We start from the raw sequence: 19,782 nt of genomic DNA on the forward strand, positions 1-19,782 counted from the left end.
AATTCATATCACTTAAACATAAATCTTAAGTTCATGGTACCTGATTAATTAGCTAGAAAATATGCATTGCCTCGAGCTTACAAGAACTCTATGAAAACCTGGCTTTGAGGTGCTTTTGAATTACCTCTGCTTCCCAGCTGCTGACATCTACCCTAGAGTCTTCCACACATGGTTTGTGACAGCCTGTTCTCCCTTGTTTGAAAAGGTAGAGAACTTATACATATTACCTTAACTATTTCCCCTCTGCTGATTCTTGCTGGTTGTTACTGTTATTTTCCTTTTCTTCAGATCCTCAGAGAAATCAGAATGCTAGCTGGGGAGGTATTGGTGTCTCTTGCTGCACATGACTTCAACTCTGTAATGTATGAATTACAAAGTAACTTCAGGATTCTGGAGCTACCAAATGAGTTCGTTGTGCTTGCCCTGGCTGAACTCGCAACCAGCTACGGTACGGAGGCAATAGCCTCCACATTTTCCCTGGGAAATCATCATTTTAATTTTCTAAACCCAAATGGAAGCAAACAGCAGAGGGGGAGGGTCTCTTCTGCTTCCTTCTGTACTAAAGAAATACTGACAGCGACGTCTGGGCTACTGTTTGTGAGCTTGGATGGGCCTGCTCACCAGTCGTGGGCCCACGCTGCTCTGAATTTGGCTGGATTCTTTCTCCCACCCTCACCTTTCCTTTCATCTGGCTTTGCGAAAGCACATTTTCCACAAGCCATATTCTGCAAACCACTCAACTCTTACATGAAGTAAGGGTTTCCTAGGATGCTTTTTTCTAAACTACTTTATTTAACACATATTTATTGAGCACCTATCACCTGTGCTAGGCCCTGGGGGTACAGGCAAGTTCTGGTGGGAAGGATGAACATTAATGAAATAATTATCCAAGTAAGTAATTGCTATGAAGCAACAGGTACAGACAACTGATAGAAGGCACCTTATTCTAAGGCGCTCTAACTACAGTAAATCCCCCAGATGTGACTGAGTTCCATTCCAAGAGCGTGTTTGTAAGCCCAGTTTGTTCGTTCAGTCCAACAAAGTTAGCCTAACATGTTCGGCTGTATAGTACTGTACTGTAATAGGTTGATAATAATTTTCACACAAATAATACATAAAAAATGAACACAAAATGTGAAGAAAATACTTTAATCTTACCGTACAGTACCTTGAAAAGTACAGTAATCTCAAGCTACATCACCACAGCTTTTGTGCTTGCTTCCAGACATGAGGGGCTTGGAATAAAAACACTATACTTCTGTATTGTCCACAGTACTGCACGGTAAAGAACATATGTACTTGCACATGACCTTGTATACCAGACACGTGAACTAACGTATGAGACTGGACATGCAATTGCACATTCTCATCTCTGAAAGTTTGCAACTTGAAAATTCATATGTAGGAGACTCACTGTACAGCCTGGCACTGAGGAGTAGGTATGGGGTAGAATGGCTTCCCACCACACCTCATCTGCTTTGAAATGCTTGTTAATTGATGATGGTTTGCGGAGCTGTGACAGAACTTCCTCTTGTGCCCTTCCTGCAGTGTCCCAGAGTATTCCCTTCATGATGATGACCCTGCTCACCATGCAAACCATGCTCAGGCTGACCGAGGAGGAGAGGATGAAAGGCGCTTTCTGCATTGGTGGGTATCCCTGTGGTTTCCCCTTTGTTTGTTAAGACCAGACTATTAGTGGAGCAAATGCCTTATTTTTCCTTTTGCTCTTATCCTTTCTAGTAATAGTATCTACCATTTACTGAGGGCCTTCTACTTGGAAGGCCTTCTGCCAGGAGGAGTTACCCTTATCCATCCTCACTGCAATTCTACAAAGTACTATTAGCCCATTTTACAGATGAGAAACTGAGGGTCAAGGGAGTTAAGCGATTTTCTCTCAAAGTCATGACAGTCAATGTGATGGAGAGGTGGCATTCAGATCTATATGACCACCCTGTCCATATTCTTTCCACTGTCCTACGTAGTCAGTTTCTACTAGTCTCCTTTTTCAACTGGACCACACTTTCTCTAGTGATTATGAGATCTTACTAGCTCTTAGCTGTGGGCTAAATTTTGGTATCTCTTTGTAATGCAATATTGTGAAAATGATAAGTAGACAATCTAATAAAAATACATGCAATCAAAAAATCAACGAAAATGGGTAAACAAAGTATGGTCACAAGTCCCTTCTACCTCAAAACTGAGAGACATCTATAGTAATCAACAGTCTGCCGAGGATGACTTGCCCTTCAGTTCCTGGAAAAAGCATTCTCTGCACAAGAAGAGGCTTCTTGGATGAGTCTGAAGACCTGGACTCTCTCCTCTGACCAGTCACTGAGCCATCAGGTGATTCTGTCCTTCTCTCAACCTTAATTTCACCTCTTGAAACAACAAATAAAGCGACTGCTGGGATTCCTTCCACCACTGACATCTCTGTGACTATTATTTTTATAGTATTTTAAGGCCCATGCTGTCAGAAATGTCTTCTTTACTTATCATCCAAGTCTTCTATGTTCTATTTTGCCCATTTCTTCTTGTCTGTCATCAGTGAAGGTAAGATTTGTACCTGATAAATATTGAGAATTTACTATCTACCTGGGTACTGCCATGGGTATTTTTAGATTATTATTTCACTTAACCCTCACAGTTACTGCATTGAGTGGATAACTATTTCAGTTCATTTTGCAGATGAGAAATTGAGGCTTAGAAAGGTTAAACAGCTTGCTTGCAATCACATAACCAATACTTGGCAGAGACAAGATGTGAAGTATGATGGGCTAAGTAAAGGACTCAAACTACTCTACTAGATTAGCAGTTTTCAATATTTTTTTATTTTCCCTACTTACTATCACAGTTAACATTGTGTTCCAGCAAAACAACATTTGGTGCCTCTAAGTGCATTTCTACCTCCAGTATTAATAACCAAGAAGGTAAAAGAAAATAAAATCAGAAATCACAATGCAATGAATAAGGGAATTCTTATCTGTGTATTATAAAGTTATCTAAGTGCTCTTTGGTCCTAAAGCAACTTTGCCTGACTGCCAGTTAAGGTTACATGTCTATACTATAAAGGAAATACATACAATTTAATAGCCATCCATCTAGCTGTGCAATCAATCAGCAAAGAAACAGATGTTGTGTTTGTTGGTTCAGAATATCAAGAAACAAGGTATGTATACCACACGCACAAAATGGATTTGAGAAAATGTAGAAATAGATTTGAGAACATGAGATTATATGAGAGAGTCTGGAGGGGGAGGAATAAACCAATAAATGACCAGTTCTAAAGCTAAGCTACTCGGCATCTTTTCCATAGTATTGTGTGACATATCCTTGAGAGAGTAAACTATGATTTTTTAGTATCTAATACAAGGGATAGCATGAGGAGCTGAAGGAAAAAACAATTATTTAATGACCTGATGCAAATATATATGATATTTTGCAGGTTCAAGATTGTTAAGTTTTATTTAAGTAAAATGTACATGGAGAAAAACATAATTACCATAAGTATACAAAGTGCTGAGCTGTCACAAAGTCAGCCATCCATTTGACCTCCACTCAGGTTAAAACTGTGGCCATTACTAACTCCTTAGAGGCCCCCTTCATCTTTTTTTCCCAATCATCACCCTCTCCATCTTCTCCAAGAGTAACCACAATTGTGGATTCTAACACCACAGGTTAACTTCGATTATTTGTGAGATTCATGCATGTTGTTTTGTGTCCATGGAGCCCATCTTCATCTCTGTTTACAGTTACATGTCTATATGGTAGTTTTTCCATCCTACCTGTTGACAAATAATTTGGATTGTTTTCTGTTTGAAGCTGTTACCAAAACGTGAATAGAAACATTCTTGTACAAGGTTTTTAGTGCCTACATGTATGCATATCTAAGGGCTGTATACCTCAGAGCAGAATTTCTGAGTCCTAGATAAAGCATATTCAACTTTGGTTGATAATGTCAAACCATTCTCTAAAGTGTTTGCAGCAATTCATACTCTCACTAGCAAAATGTCAAAATACCAGCTGTACTTTAGTCTTGTCAATACTTGACACTGACTGTCTGAAATGGTAGCAATTCCGGATGGTATGTTGCAGTATCTCATTATGGTTTCAATTTACATTTCACTAAAGTGGCTGGAGCACTTTTTTATAAATTCATTTGGTACTGTCATAGATTTTATAGAAATTAACACACATTTGTTAATCATCAGTACGCTCTTCTCAGATTATATTATGGCCCATCCCTCTTGATATTTTTCTCAATCTGTGGTTGTTTTTAAATGCAGCCCTAGAGAAGTTCAGCAGAGCCATCTACAAGTATGTCAACCACTGGAGAGATTTCCCCTACCCCAGATTGGATGCCAACCGCCTCTCTGACAAGATCTTCATGCTGTTCCGGTATATCATGGACAAGTGGGCCTCCACGACCTCACCCATGCAAGTGAGTGGGGCTCAGTGTGACTTCACCTAGCTCTCCTCGCATCCCGATTGAACTTCCTCTTCTCTTTTTAACATGATAATTCAACTTAGTTCTTTTAGAAAGTGATGGGTTATATTTTATCTGGTTTATTAAGTCTTTTCTTTTTCCTGTTTCAAATCACTATTTACTCATTTATTTCAACTAATATTTGTTGAGTCCCCATGACATGTCAGATATCATTCCACATACTGGAGATACAGTAGAGATTAAACAGACCCAAATCCCCACTCTCATGGAACTGACATGCCTATGTGTGAAGAGAACAATAAATAACTAAAATGAGCAAAATATATTGAATGTTAGCTATATCATAACCCATATTTGGACTGAGTCACTGATTACACCAGTCCATAGAAATTTGCTGTGTCTATGACTATCACAATGAGTTAAAATGACATCTAAAGAATGAGACTGACCATTTCATAATAATGTAATGCCTTCTAAAGAATAGATTACAAAGTGCATTCATATGTATAATCCCATCCTAATCTTGCTTAATTGCTATAATTTTTTAAGTAAGCTAATTTATATTTTATTTTAATCTCTTTATTGCTATATTATAAAAGATTTAACATTTAGCTACCTTCTCTAGTTTCTTCTTTATATTTTGAGCTATTAATTTTTTTAACATGCTGAGATGGTGAAATCGTTAGCAAACATGAAATTTTTAAAATACTCTGTAGAGGTCTTTTATGGAAGCCACTTGAAAAGCAAAATACAGTTCAAATTTGCTCACTACAAGAGTTAGGCAAGTAACAAGAAGGTGCACAAAGGAGTAAGAGAGCGCAGGGGGAGAAACACTTCACACCCGATGAGTACTGGAAAGGCCGTGACACTAGACCTGAGCTTGCAGCCTATGAGGTCATCTACTGCTGGGGAGATGCAGTCACTACAGAGGGGAAAACTCACTGCAGGGTAGGTTGGAGATGGGATAACGTGGCACTTGAGTGAGTTAAGTGGGAGGAGGGGAAGTAGGGTGAGGAACGTGAATATAAAGAGGCGGAAACAAAAGAAACCCAAATGGTGAGCTTGGCCAACAGAATAAAGAGCCTTGAATTCTACACAGGATGTTTTTTAAGAAATAAGAAAACTTGGGAGGACTTAAGAAGAATGAGATCTTAGAAACTAAGGAGTGATTTTCAAAAAGCAAAGACAGATCTACAGAGGTCATTGTTATGGTGCTCAAATAAGGAAAGTCTTAAAACATGTCCACTGCATGGAAATGTGGTAGAACCACCTCTCAGCTGACATACAGTCTTAAGTGAAATAAATGCTTACTGTTGTTAGCCACTAAGCTTTTAAAATTTCCTTTATTTTTTAATTGGAGTATAATTGCTTTACAACATTGTATTAGTTTCTGCTGTATAATAACATGAATCAGATACGTGTATGCATATATCCCCTCCCTCTTGAACCTCTCTCCCACCCCATCCCACCCCTGTAGGTCATCCCAGAGCACTGAGCTGAGCTCCCCGTGCTATACAGCAGCCTCTCAAAAGCTATCTGTTTTATGCAAGGCTGTGTCTATATGCTTATGCTAGTCTCTCAATCCATCCAATTCTCTCCTTCCCCCGTTGTGCCCACAAGTCTGTTGTCTACATCTGCATCTCTATTCCTGTCCTGCAAATAGGTCCATTGGCACCATTTTTCTGGATTCCAAGTATATGTTTTAATATACAATATTATTGCATTGTATATTACAATATACAATATGCAAAGAGTTTTCCTCTTTCTGACTTACTTCACTCTGCGTAACAGACTCTAGGATCCTCCGCATCACTACAAATGACACAATTTTATTCCTTTGGTGACTGCCACTAACTTTTGAGATGGTTTGCTCTATAGAAAAAATTAGCTAATAGATAAAAATTGTATAATACTAGGTAGAGAAAGCAGAATATAGAACTACAGATTAAAAATGATGTCAGTTTTTCAGACATTAAAATACATAGAGAAAAAGAGAGAAAGGAAAAGGTCAAGTAAAAAAAAAAATGTATTAAAAACATACCCAATACTGCCTATCCATGAGTACTGTGGGTACCATGTTTTCTGCTTCATCCTAATTTTTGTGATTTCTAAATTTTTATCATCAGTATATATTGCATTTAGATTTTGTGAGGATTCACTTTTCATGTCATGTGGAAGCCAGAGTATTGTGGACTGAGAAATAAATGGAAGGTAGGGAGTGGAGATAACAAAGGCAGACCACTCCTTCAATAAACTTTGATATGCAAGCAAGAAAAGAGAAAGAGAATTGGGTGAGGATAACAGTGGGGTTGAAGTGATACGGACTCAAAGAATTTTTCATGTCAGGGAGATTTTTAATTTGTTAATATATTCTCATTAGTTGTAGAGCACAGGGAGCTCTACTTAATTCCCTGTGGTGGCTTGAATGGGAAGGAAGTCCAAAAGAAAGGAGATATACATATGCTTGATCCATCGTCCTGTGCAGCAGAAACTAACACAATATTGTAGAGCAACTATACCCCAATAAAAGTTCATTTAAAAAGAAACCCCCCCAAAATGGAAAAAATCTACATTGTTTGTAAAATAAACTTATAAGTAAATTTTCTAGATTATTGACATTTTAAGCACCATGATGTTTAATAATATTATTCAGAATAATAATAATATTCAGAGGAATACTGAAGAAAATTAAAAGTTTCATGAAAAAAAATTTAATTAGAAACAATTTAGTCTGTGGGAATTTGAATAGAATTTATATCCTACTATTTATTGTGTGAAAATTATTTAAACCTTAATTATGTTGATTGGTGCATGGTGTTTTTCAGATCTACTATATCCTTCTACTTTTCTGTATATTCTATTAATTTTTGAGAGTTCAATATTGAGAAATTCCAATTAAAAATCTTAATTTATTTACTTAAAAAATAATTGTAATATATAGTGGAAATGCATGTAACATTGTTCTGTATTTTCCAAGTCTCCTGTAACTGTGCTATTATCATACTTTTGTAATTTAAAAAATAAAGAAAGAGAACAAGTTTTTAACAAATTTGTTAATATAGTAAAATAAACTGACCATTAGAATGAGATTAAAGAAATAGAAGGGAGGGGCAAACATTGAAATGAGCATAGATATGGATATGGATGTAGATACAAATATAAATATAACTCTTCATCATACAATGAATACAGTGATCTTAGCTTAAATATTTTTTGAAAAAACCTTGTTTGGTTGAAAGCAGTAAGGAAAGGTTTTTGGAAGTATCTAAACCTGTTCCAGACATCATGGAATGTGAAATCAAGTGGGCCTTAGAAAGCATCACTATGAACAAAGCTAGTGGAGGTGATGGAATTCCAGTTGAGTTATTTCAAATCCTGAAAGATGATGCTGTGAAAGTGCTACACTCAATATGCCAGCAAATTTGGAAAACAGCAGTGGCCACAGGACTGGAAAAGGTCAGTTTTCACTCCAATCCCAAAGAAAGGCAATGCCAAAGAATGCTCAAACTACCACACAATTGCACTCATCTCACATGCTAGCAAAGTAGTGCTCAAAATTCTCCAAGCCAGGCTTCAGATATACGTGAGCCATGAACTTCCAGATGTTTAAGCTGGTTTTAGAAAAGGCAGAGGAACCAGAGATCAAATTGCCAACATCCACTGGATCATCGAGAGAGCAAGAGAGTGCCAGAAAAACATCTATTTCTGCTTTATTGACTATGCCAAAGCCTTTGACTGTGTGGATCACAAGAAACTGTGGAAAATTCTGAAAGAGATGGGAATACCAGACCACCTGATCTGCCTCTTGAGAAACCTATATGCAGGTCAGGAAGCAACAGTTAGAACTGGACATGGAACAACAGATTGGTTCCAAATAGGAAAAGGAGTACATCAAGGCTGTATATTGTCACCCTGCTTATTTAACTTATATGCAGAGTACATCATGAGAAATGCTGGACTGGAAGAAGCACAAGCTGGAATCAAGATTGCCGGGGGAAATATCAATAACCTCAGATATGCAGATGACACCACCCTTATGGCAGAAAGTGAAGAGGAACTCAAAAGCCTCTTGATGAAAGTGAAAGAGGAGAGTGAAAAAGTTGGCTTAAAGCTCAACATTCAGAAAACGAAGATCATGGCATCCGGTCCCATCACTTCATGGGAAATAGGAAAACAGTGGAAACAGTTTCAAACTTTATTTGGGGGGACTCCAAAATCACTGTAGATGGTGACTGCAGCCATGAAATTAAAAGACACTTCTCCTTGGAAGAAAAGCTATGACCAACCTAGATAGCATATTCAAGAGCACAGACATTACTTTGCTGACTAAGGTCCATCTAGTCAAGGCTATGGTTTTTCCAGTGGTCATGTATGGATGTGAGAGTTGGACTCTAAAGAAAGCTGAGCACCGAAGAATTGATGCTTTTGAGCTGTGGTGTTGGAGAAGACTCTCGAGAGTCCCCTGGACTGCAAGGAGATCTAACCAGTCCATTCTGAAGGAGATCAGTCCTGGGTGTTCTTTGGAAGGAATGATGCTAAAGCTGAAACTCCAGTACTTTGGCCACCTCATGTGAAGAACTGACTCACTGGGAAAGACTGATGCTGGGAGGGATTGGGTGCAGGAAGAGAAGGGGATGACAGAGGATGAGATGGGTAGATGGCATCACGGACTCGATGGACGTGAGTCTGAGTGAACTCTGGGAGATGGTGATGGACAGGGAGGCCTGGCGTGATGAGATTCATGGGGTCGCAAACAGTCGGACACGACTGAGCAACTGAACTGATAAAAGCTCTTCCTGGTATACTGCTGCCGCTGTTGCTGCTAAGTCGCTTCAGTGGTGTGCGACTTGGTGTGACCCCATGGACGGCAGCCCACCAGGCTCCCCTGTCCCTGGGATTTTCCAGGCAAGAACACTGCAGTGGGTTGCATTTCCTTCTCCAATGCATGAAAGTGAAAAGTGAAAGTGAAGTCACTCAGTATTGTCTGACTCTTAGCGACCCCATTGACTGTAGCCCACCAGGCTCCTCCATACATGGGACCTTCCAGGCAAGAGTACTATACTGAGAAATGTACAAAAAGCAAAGTGAAATATTTTATTATGTACTTATGTAAAGTATAATAGTTATTATATATATTATAAATATATAGTTATATATTATACTTTAAATAAATATACTAAACTTATACATAATATGTATAACATACATAATATACACAAATATAATATACTTATAATATACATAAGTATATTATACTTATGTAAAGTATAATTAAGTATTATACTTTTTCTAAGTATCTGTTTGCTGCCTCTGCAGATTTTGGCCATCATTAAGGCTCACGGCCCCACAGTGAGCTTGCTGCTCCATCGGGAAGACCTCTGTGAATACGCCCTGGGCCAGGTCCCGTGGCTCCTTAACCAGTACAAAGACAAAGAGATTGACTTTGACGTCACTCAGGTGAGAGCCACATCAGAGAAACTGATTCCCACGGTTGTCCAAAGATCATCCTGAAGGATGTTCATTCTCAGGAGGGGTTAAGGAACTCAAACATGTTTTGGGGCAGCTGAATTTACATACCCCCCAGGAAATATGAGGTAGAGAAGCAGTAGGCCTCTGAGATGGCAGAAACTCCAGAAAGGAATTCCTGTTCAAGCTGCTGGGGCACTGAACAAGGTAAGGCAGCCAGAATCACGAAAGAAAACGGGTAACCACTGGAAGAATAGGGGTATGTTCTCCTCACGACACATGATCATTTGCCTTCCACATCCTGGGCTGCCGCTCCACAGACAGGCTCCAACTGACCTTGGAGAGCTTTTATTCCAGAATCTAAGACAGATCCTGACCGCAGCAGTCCTTTATGGTGTCAGCCTTCCAAAGGCCTTGAGGAAGGCCATCTTCATCAGTTTACTCCACCAGGTAAGAAGACCATGCTGTCAAACCTGTTTCATTGTCACCAGTTTTCTGTTTCATGTCTAGCCCCTTAATTTTTTTCTTCTCATTCAGGTGTGCAGAGTTCCAGAGCATCCAGAAAAAGAAAATGAAATTGAAGCTTCAAACTGTTTCCTCATTCTAGGTAGGACTCAGCATCCAGTAGGCTTTTAATTAAAATGTCTCAGAGTGGTGATGACAACAAGGATGAAGTGTGAGCAAACTGCCACTTTCGTCACTTTCACACATACACACCAAACGTTCCTTGGACTCACACTAGTCTGTTTTTTCATACCCTACCTGTTCTGAGGAGTGCAGTAGGTGGGGTGACCAATTATCCTGATCTGCCCAGGACTGAAGGATTTCTGGGAAATTAGAACTTTCACTTTTAAACCCAGAAAAGTCCCAGACATATTTTGGATATAAACTCCTTACTGGGTATGTGGTTGGCAAATATTTTTCCCATTTCATAGGTTGCCTTTTCATTTTGTTGATGGTTTCCTTTTCTTAGCAGAAGCTTTTTGGTTTTATGGAATCCCATTTGTTTATTTTTGCTTATGTTACCTCTGCTTCTAGAATCAAATGAAAAAAAAATCATTGCTGAGACCAGTTTCAAGAACCTTAGTCTCTATATTTTCTTCTAGAAGCTTTACAGTTTCTAGTCTTATGTTCAAGTTTTAAATTTATTTTTATTTAATTTGTGTGCATTTGTATTTTTTGAGATAACAATCAGATTTCTTTCTTTTCTACATGACTGTTCAGTTTTCCCAGCACCATTCACTGAAGAGACTAATCTTTCTGCATTGTATATATTCCTGGGTCTGTTGTTGAAAATTAATTGACCATATATGCTTGGGTTTATTTCCAAGCAAACCAGTGTGAGTTGGTAGCCCTAAGGCTAGGAAATACATTTTTTCTTGGTATTTGTCATTATTAGAAACTCTATCAAACTAATGTTACACTTTTTTTCTTCCCTGTCAACTCTTGGTATTTATCCCCTTCCATTTTCTCCAGCCTTCACTCTCTTTTTTCTTTTTGCTTTCACATCACAATCCTGCCCATCACCGTGTTAGAATCTACAACCTGACGCAAGTTGCAGAGCAAACACCAGGGTCCCAGGGTCAGGATACAGACATATGTTCTAGTGTAGTTTCTCAGGGCAAGGGACAAGAACAATCCTATCCCTCCCATACCTGCACCCTCTCCAAAATATGTCATCTCCACTATCTCACTGCATACCTTTCTAATATGGTCTGCTGCTGCTGCTAAGTTGCTTCAGTCGTGTCCAACTCTGTGCAACCCCATAGACGGCAGCCCACCAGGCTCCCCCGTCCCTGGGATTCTCCAGGCAAGAACACTGGAGTGGGTTGCCATTGTCTTCTCCAATGCATGAAAGGGAAAAGTGAAAGTGAGGTCGCTCAGTCATGTCTGACTCTTTGCGACCTCATGGACTGCAGCCTACCAGGCTCCTCCGTCCGTGGGATTTTCCAGGCAAGAGCACTGGAGTGGGGTGCCATTGCCTTCTCCATCTAGTATGGTCTAGTTCTCTCCTAATCAGGCCCTCTGTTTCTATGCTTTCCAGTTCTCTATGTGCCAGCCTAATTAACTACTTCGCTTTATCATTTCCAGCCCATACCTCCCCACTCTATCCAGACCTTTCTTCAGTTTTCTCTGCTTCCTCCCTACCCCCACCAGCTGCACACCTGGTGAAGCACCACTTTGATCTCTGCCTCCATGTTCACAAGGCTTCCGTCTGTGTCTCTGTCCGTGTCTTCTATTCATCTCAAGACACCAGCTATATTGAATTAATACAACTTCATCTTAACTTGATTTCGTCTACAAAGAACATAATTTCCAAATAAGGTTACATTCACAGGTATTAACAGAAGTGGGCCTAGCTCTCTTAGGGACCAAACTGTTAAATTCTGTATACTAAAGAAGTATGGGCCTAATAAAATCTGATTACCTACCAAAGGGTGACTTTGACAATTTTCACAGAATAATCGTCTTCCCATTCACAAGAATTTTACCTAAGGTGAAAATGAGTTCTTTTGACTCCAGTATTTCTTATCCCACAGCCCATTCAAACCCTGCAGACCTGATGGATTTTTTTGATGAACAAATGAGAAATAATAATGAAGCCATTCGAATGGGAATCTTGACTTTGTTAAGATCGGCTATCAATGCTGAGGGTAAGAATAGGGATGACACCGGAGTTGTCTTTTGTGTCAAGAAGCAAATTGAAACCTGTGCCTTGCCTCTAATTTGATCCTGTGTCTTTGGAAGGTTTACAGAACATCATATTCATGTAAAGTGAACGTGAAGTCGCTCAGTCGTGTCCGACTCTGTGCGGCCCCGTGGACTGTAGCCCACCAGGCTCCTCCCTCCATGGGATTCTCCAGGCAAGAGTACTGGAGAGGGTTTCCATTTCCTTCTTCAGGGTATCTTCCAGACCCAGGGATCGAACCCAGGTCTCCTGCATTCCAGGCAGACGCTTTAACCTCTGAGCCACCAGGGAAGCCCATATTCAAGTAAAGCTAGGTTTTCTTAGTTGTCTATAATCAATCTACTACTTTTAAATAGGCATTTCCAGTTACCTCTGTTCTTTCATGATATTTGTGGATGCAGTCAGTAAAGGAATAGAATATTTGAGAATTGAATCTGGAATTGAAAAGAGGTATTGGTTAAGTGGCCCAATAAACTGAGGGTAGGTATAAGAATGCACAGTGTTCTATAAATTTGTACTTTTAGAAAAGAGAATTTAATAAATTTTCGTTTTTCATTAATTCCAAAAACTGTTTATTTTTGCAATTTCAGAATCCATCTTATAATGATAGCCTCTTTAATTATCATTAGCCACTATAGTTTTTCACTCTTGGTGCAATATAATCTAATGAGACCTCATAAAATTAATATGTTAGATTCAATAAAATATGATCATTCATTTTTGTACAATGAAATAATTTTTTTAAAAAAATTCAGTTTGCCCTGTGATTTACTGAAGAATTGGCAGAAAAAACCTGAGGTGGTCTTCAAAATTTAAGGCTAATCCATTAGGTATGATGTATTGACTGCACTTAAGAATCTAACAATTTAAACAAGATTAAACAAAGTGTAACAGAGAACCAAAAAAATAGTCAACATCTATAAAGAGTTGAAAAAGGAAAAGGTAGGAAGGACATGAACAACATAAAATGTTAAGGACAAGAGACTTTGCAATTATGTGACATAACTCTAATCAGTTTTCAACAATTCCAGAACGTACTGTACTCCTACTGAAGCAGGCCTATCAATTTCTCTCTCTGTCTTTCAGAGCCCAAGTTGAGGGATCATATCACTTCAATTGAAAAAGCAGTCAAAGTCGTCATGGGTGACCTCAGTATTAAAGTAAGAGAATTAATGGGGACTTTTATTTGGATAATGATAGCTTTAGGAGTAAATGAAATGGTTTTGACTCTTTAAGGATGTGCTTATGAGACTGATTTATAAAGAGCTCAGTGATCAATTCTACTTTTAAAAGAACTCCATCTTTCCCTAATAAGATAAACTCTATCAAAATAAAGTTCTGAAGCACGTTCAGTTCAAGGGCTTCTTAGTAGGAAAAGAAAAAAAAAAAGATTTTGGCCTAAAGCATGATTCTGCTATGCTAGTTAAATAGTTTAAAACTTAATTGTTAATTATAAAGATGATACTTCTTCCTCCAAAAATAATAACCCTTGAACCCTATTTTGTGCAGAGATATCCTATTTTCCAGTCAGGGAGCATCTATAGAAAGTCTTACATGCACAATAGATTTCTCAATATCTCCTGATTATCTGATTAAAGTATTCCATGTTGGAAAAGACATAGAACTTTTATGGGAGAAATTTTTAAAATTAGCAATTATAGTATTATTTTGTATGAAAATCATATTTTATTTGGATCAAAGCCCTACGCAGAAGCCAATGAAGAGAAGAAAATTCCCCCAAGAGGCTTTGGTCACAAATAACTATAGTTAAAATAATCAAACCTATGGCATCCAGTCCCATCACTTCATGGGAAATAGATGGGGAAACAGTGGAAACAGTGTCAGACTTTATTTTGGGGGGCTCCAAAATCACTGCAGATGGTGACTGCAGCCATGAAATTAAAAGACACTTACTCCTTGGAAGAAAAGTTATGACCAACCTAGATAGCATATTCAAAAGCAGAGACATTACTTTGCCAACTAAGGTCCATCTAGTCAAGGCTATGGTTTTTCCAGTGGTCATGTATGGCTGTAAGAGTTGGAGTGTGAAAAGGCTGAGTGCCGAAGAATTGATGCTTTTGAACTGTGGTGTTGGAGAAGACTCTTGAGAGTCTTCTGAAGTCCATTCTGAAGGAGATCAGCCCTGGGATTTCTTTGGAAGGAATGATGCTAAAGCTGAAACTCCAGTACTTTGGCCACCTCATGCGAAGAGTTGACTCATTGGAAAAGACTCTGATGCTGGGAAGGATTGGGAGCAGGAGGAGAAGGGGACGACAGAGGATGAGATGGCTGGATGGCATCACTGACTCGATGGACGTGAGTTTGAGTGAACTCCGGGAGTTGGTGATGGACAGGGAGGCCTGGCGTGCTGCAATTCATGGGGTCGCAAAGAGTCGGGCACAACTGAGTGACTGAACTGAACTGAACTGATGCAATAAATAATAATAGAGTGATTATATATAAAAGCTTGATCCAGTAATTGAGCAAACCAACTGAAGCATTGCTAGGATTTCGGGTAGAATAAAAGAGGACAGAAATTTCCAAGAAAGCACTCACTCCTTGGGCAAATATAGAGTTTACCTCTTTCTCCTCAGTTAGGGAGATTACAGAGTCCGTGTGTGCAACCTTGTGATCCTGCTTCCCTGTGAAAAATTATTTTCTTCTTACCCTCCATTAAAAGACCCATTCACTAAGGAATTAGATCTGAGGTTTCTATCTTCCAGGGAAATAATCCAATAAACGAATTGAAGCCAAATTATTTAAAAAATTTGTGACACAGGTTCATAACCATTTATTCAAATCCATAGAGCAAGACACATTTCAGAATTTACCATTTTTCAGATTTGAAAAAAGTGTTACTGTGATAGTAGCCCACAATCAAACCTATTAAGATTTCTTCAAGAAAATGTATGCATATTCACACTACATAGAATGGGTTAAGATGTTGGATGACATCACCAACTCAATGGACATGAGTTTGAGCAAGCTTCAGGAGATGGTGAAGGACAGGGAAGCCTGGCATGCTAGAATCCATAGGCTTGCAAAGAGTCAGACATGACTGAGTGACTGAATAACAACAAATATCTTTAAAACAGCTCAGCTTGAGTTTCTCCACCAAGTTGGAACCAAATTTATGAAAAAAAATTCCAGTTTTCAGTGTCATTTAGAGTTTGAGTTTGTGGATAAGGAATTGTGGAACTTTATTTCAATGTGCCATCTTTCACTGAGGATTTTTTAAGTGAGGCAGTGTTTTTAGCTTTTTCATAGGGTAAAACAGAAAAGGAAAAGGCTTTATTTTGGTGGGGGGCGGGCCTCCAAAATCACTGCAGATGGTGATTGCAGCCATGAAATTAAAAGATGTTTGCTCCTTGGAAGAAAAGCTATGACCAACCTAGACAACATATTAAAAAGAAGAGACATTATTTTGCTGACAAAGGTCCATCTAGTCAAAGCTATGGTTTTTCCAGCAGTCACGTATGCATGTGAGAGTTGGACTATAAAGAAGGCTGAAAGTCAAAGAACTGATACTTTTCAACTGTGGTGCTGGAAAAGACTCTTGAGAGTGCCTTGGACTGCAAGATCAAACCCATCAATCCTAGAGGAAATCAGTCCTGAATATTCATTGGAAGAACTGATGCTGAAACTCCAATACTTTGGCCACTTGATGCGAAGAACTGACTCCTTGGAAAAGACCCTGATGCTGGGAAAGATTGAAGGCAGGAGGAGAAGGGGATGACAGAGAATGAGATGGTTGGATGATATCCCCGACTCAATGGACATGAGTTTGAGTGAGCTCTGGGAGTAGGTGATGGACAGGGAAGTGCTGCAGTCCATGGAGTTGCAAAGGTTAGGACACAACTGAGTGACTGAACTGAACTGAACTGAGTGTTTTAGCCAGGATATGTCATGGGAACTAGAAAGAAAGAGTTTGGTTAAAGAGAGCTTTGCTAGTGACACTTAAATCATAACCTTATAGCTCCAACAGGGGTTAATTGTTGTTGTTGTTTAGTTGGTCAGTCATGTCTGACTTTTGCAACCCCAGGAACTGTAGCCCACGAGGTTCCTCCATCCATGGCATTTCCAAGGCAAGAATACTGGAATGAGTTGCCATTTCCTTCTCCAGGGGATCTTCCTGACCCAAGGATCAAACCTGGGGTCTGCTGGTTGGCAAGCAGATTCTTTACCATTGAGCCACCTGAGAAGCCCCATCTATTACAGTAATATCATTCAATTTATAGGGTTGTTTTTTTTTTGAAAGATTCCCTCTGAACGACCCATAAATGTTACAGAATAGGAGTATCTAAATTTCCATTCTGCCCAAAGAAGTTAAATATTCTGAATGCATTTTCCCTACTCTAGGTGAGGAACTCCACCCTCCTCCTCATCCAAACCATGTGTGAAAAATGCTACATTGAAGCCCGGGAAGGCTGGCCACTGATTGACTACATCTTCACCCAGTTTTCAGTGTCCAACAAGAATCTGGTACGAAGAGGATGCCATCCTGAGTGCTGCCCTGCAACAAGTGCAGTTGATTCAACTGGATTTTTAAAAATATCTGCAGTTCAATTTAGTATCTGAAGTCATATTTAAGCTTTATCACTTTTATTAATAAAATTTTCAGCATCTAGTGTTCTCAGTTCCCTTCCACTGATACCATTTCTAGCTTATCATAAAGGCAAGGTAGGTTAAATCACAGTTTTCCCTAGAGAGGGGGCAACCTGGCCTTCAAGGCTGGGGGCTGGTTTGCAGAGAGGCAGAGAAAGCGAATTGTTTCTAGAAAACAGGAAACATCCATCCTTTTTACATTGGTTCCTTTGGATGAAGAGCCTGAAACACACATGTCTAAGATCTCAGTGATCTTACAACCTCACTGCAAGTGAAATTGCAGTCCACTCCATAGGAAGTAGTGGAAATTTTTGTCCCAGAGAGAAATGGGGAAAGGCCTGAGTGAGAAAGGGGGTAATTGAAGTTCACAATGTTTGTTTTTCTATGAAAAAAGCCAGAGGCGTTTTTGTCTCCCCATTCCTCCAAAGAGCACTTAAAAGCAGGGATTAGATACTGGAGACCAAGGTCTCTGGCTTCCTCAAGCCCTTTAAGCTGAGTGACTTTATCCTCCACCCCAGAGACTAAGAACACACCCAAGCTCAGAGAAGACCAAAAACAGGGATTATTAACAAGTCACCTGCTTCATCTTTCTTAAAGGAGAAACCAATAAATCCTAACTCCCAGGAGACTGAAAAGGGAGAGACATCTATTCGAGAAATAAGCCTGGAGGTCTTAAAAACCCTGGACCCACTGGTCATTGGAATGCCTCAGGTAAGGAGCCTTCTGCCACCACTCATAGTTCCTTTGATCACCTTTCTAAAGCTTTGTCCATTTAGGAACAAAGAAGTTGGTACTCCATCTGTCATCAGCTTTTTGATGCTCTGGCCAGAGAAATTATATGAGAATATTCAAGGCCAGCACGTAATGGTTTCTCAAAAACAGGTGTTAAATCAGCTACATACTCTTTTATATCTGGAGGCAAATGGCAGTTTTTAAGCATCTTAATATATTGTTTCTCTTCTTCCCCCAATGTATTTAGACATATTGTCAAGTAGTAGTGCAGTGTATACTAAACTTACCCCCATTTACCCGGGAATGTGTTAAAAGCACACATTCTCAGACCTCACTTGAGGTCTAAAATAACCTGAACCTCAGGAACTTTGGGATCTGCGTTTTGCTTAAGAAAAACAACCTGGGAAAGGATTTAATGGACAGAAATACATGGCACAGCCAGAAAACAATCTACAGACCAATTTAAGTGAATCAGAGGCTTTATCTAGGATGGTATTTTAAGGTGTGATTGTAGATTACCTGCAATATTTATTTAAAATGCAGATTTCCAGGTCACATGGCAGACCTAAATGAGTCAGCATATCTGGGCATGGGGCTCATGAGTCAGCATGCAAATAAGTTCCAACATTTCTGATGCATATTAAAGTTTGGGGAATTTCTGATCTGCAATGGCATCCCACTCCAGTACTCTTGCCTGGACAATCCTATGGACGGAGGAGCCTGGTGGGCTGCAGTCCATGGGGTCGCTAAGAGTCAGACACAACTGAGCGACTTCACTTTCACTTTTCACTTTCATGCATTGGAGAAGGAAATGGCAACCCACTCCAGTGTTCTTGCCTGGAGAATCCCAGGGACGGGGGAGCCTGGTGGGCTGCCGTCTATGGGGTCGCACAGAGTCGGACACAACTGAAGCGACTTAGCAGTAGCAGTAAATGATAAAAAAGTAGTCTAGAGCCAGAATCATAAAGGGTCTGAAATGCTAAATTCCTACCTTGTCCTTGATAAGCCATTGGAAATTTTAAGCAAGGGCTAAACATTTGCTAACTATAGGAAGTCGGTGAATTGACATGAGTAGTCTAAGCACAGAGATTGAGATGAATTTCATAGGGACTGGATATGGGTCATAAAAGTAGGAAGGGAAATATGGAAGGGCATGAGAAATCTTATAATGAAAACAAGGTCCAGGCTTGGCGATTCAGTGGGGTTTCCCAGGTGGCGGTAAAGAACTCACCTGCCAATGCAAGAGATATAAGAGACTTGGATTCGATCCCTGGGTCAGGAAGATCCCTTGGAGGAGGGCATGGCAACCACTCCAGTATTCTTGCCAGGAGAATCCCATGGACAGAGGACCCTGGCAGGCTACAGTCCATGGGGTCAAAAACAGTCAGATATGACTGAAGCAACTCAGCATGTTGGTGATTAAATACAGATGGCAATACAAAAGGCAGAGTCCAAGCTGATACCTAAGTTTCCATTAGGACATGAACCATATTCAAGTTTTCTGAGAGATGTGAAACACACAGACTACAGAAGTTAGCACCTGGAGCACAGACAGCAACACAGTCCATTCGCTATCCATTCCCAATCTTTCTCACTTTGGAGAGTTTGGAGAAATATATGGGGCATTTTTGGTTGTCATATTGACAAGGGGCTTAATGGCACTTGGTGAGTGGAGCCTGGCGCTTCCTGCAGTGACCCACAGTGAAGAGTTGTCCTGTCCCAGATTCCAGCAGCAACCCATGGAGAAACACTGACACTCACGGCAAGTAGCACTTGAAAAAGAATGTGCTCACCAGAGACTGGATTTCATGATTTCATTTTGATTTGGCCCAAAGAGCAAAATAAT

The 19,782-nt window shown here is 39.7% G+C and overlaps 1 protein-coding gene across 1 annotated transcript in view; it reads left to right on the forward strand.

Moving 5' to 3' along the window:
• Positions 1-19,782, forward strand: part of MROH2B (maestro heat like repeat family member 2B) — a 75,817-nt gene that overhangs the window by 4,719 nt on the left and 51,316 nt on the right. The window contains exons 4-13 of the mRNA XM_068990520.1: positions 289-448; positions 1,549-1,647; positions 4,284-4,438; positions 9,761-9,901; positions 10,268-10,360; positions 10,448-10,517; positions 12,451-12,564; positions 13,686-13,759; positions 16,959-17,081; positions 17,802-17,915. Coding sequence (XP_068846621.1) covers positions 289-448; positions 1,549-1,647; positions 4,284-4,438; positions 9,761-9,901; positions 10,268-10,360; positions 10,448-10,517; positions 12,451-12,564; positions 13,686-13,759; positions 16,959-17,081; positions 17,802-17,915 — 1,143 coding nt within the window. The remainder of the gene's footprint in view (positions 1-288; positions 449-1,548; positions 1,648-4,283; positions 4,439-9,760; positions 9,902-10,267; positions 10,361-10,447; positions 10,518-12,450; positions 12,565-13,685; positions 13,760-16,958; positions 17,082-17,801; positions 17,916-19,782) is intronic.

The sequence above is a fragment of the Capricornis sumatraensis genome, chromosome 18 (genome assembly GCF_032405125.1).
Source record: "Capricornis sumatraensis isolate serow.1 chromosome 18, serow.2, whole genome shotgun sequence".
NCBI lineage: Eukaryota > Metazoa > Chordata > Mammalia > Artiodactyla > Bovidae > Capricornis > Capricornis sumatraensis.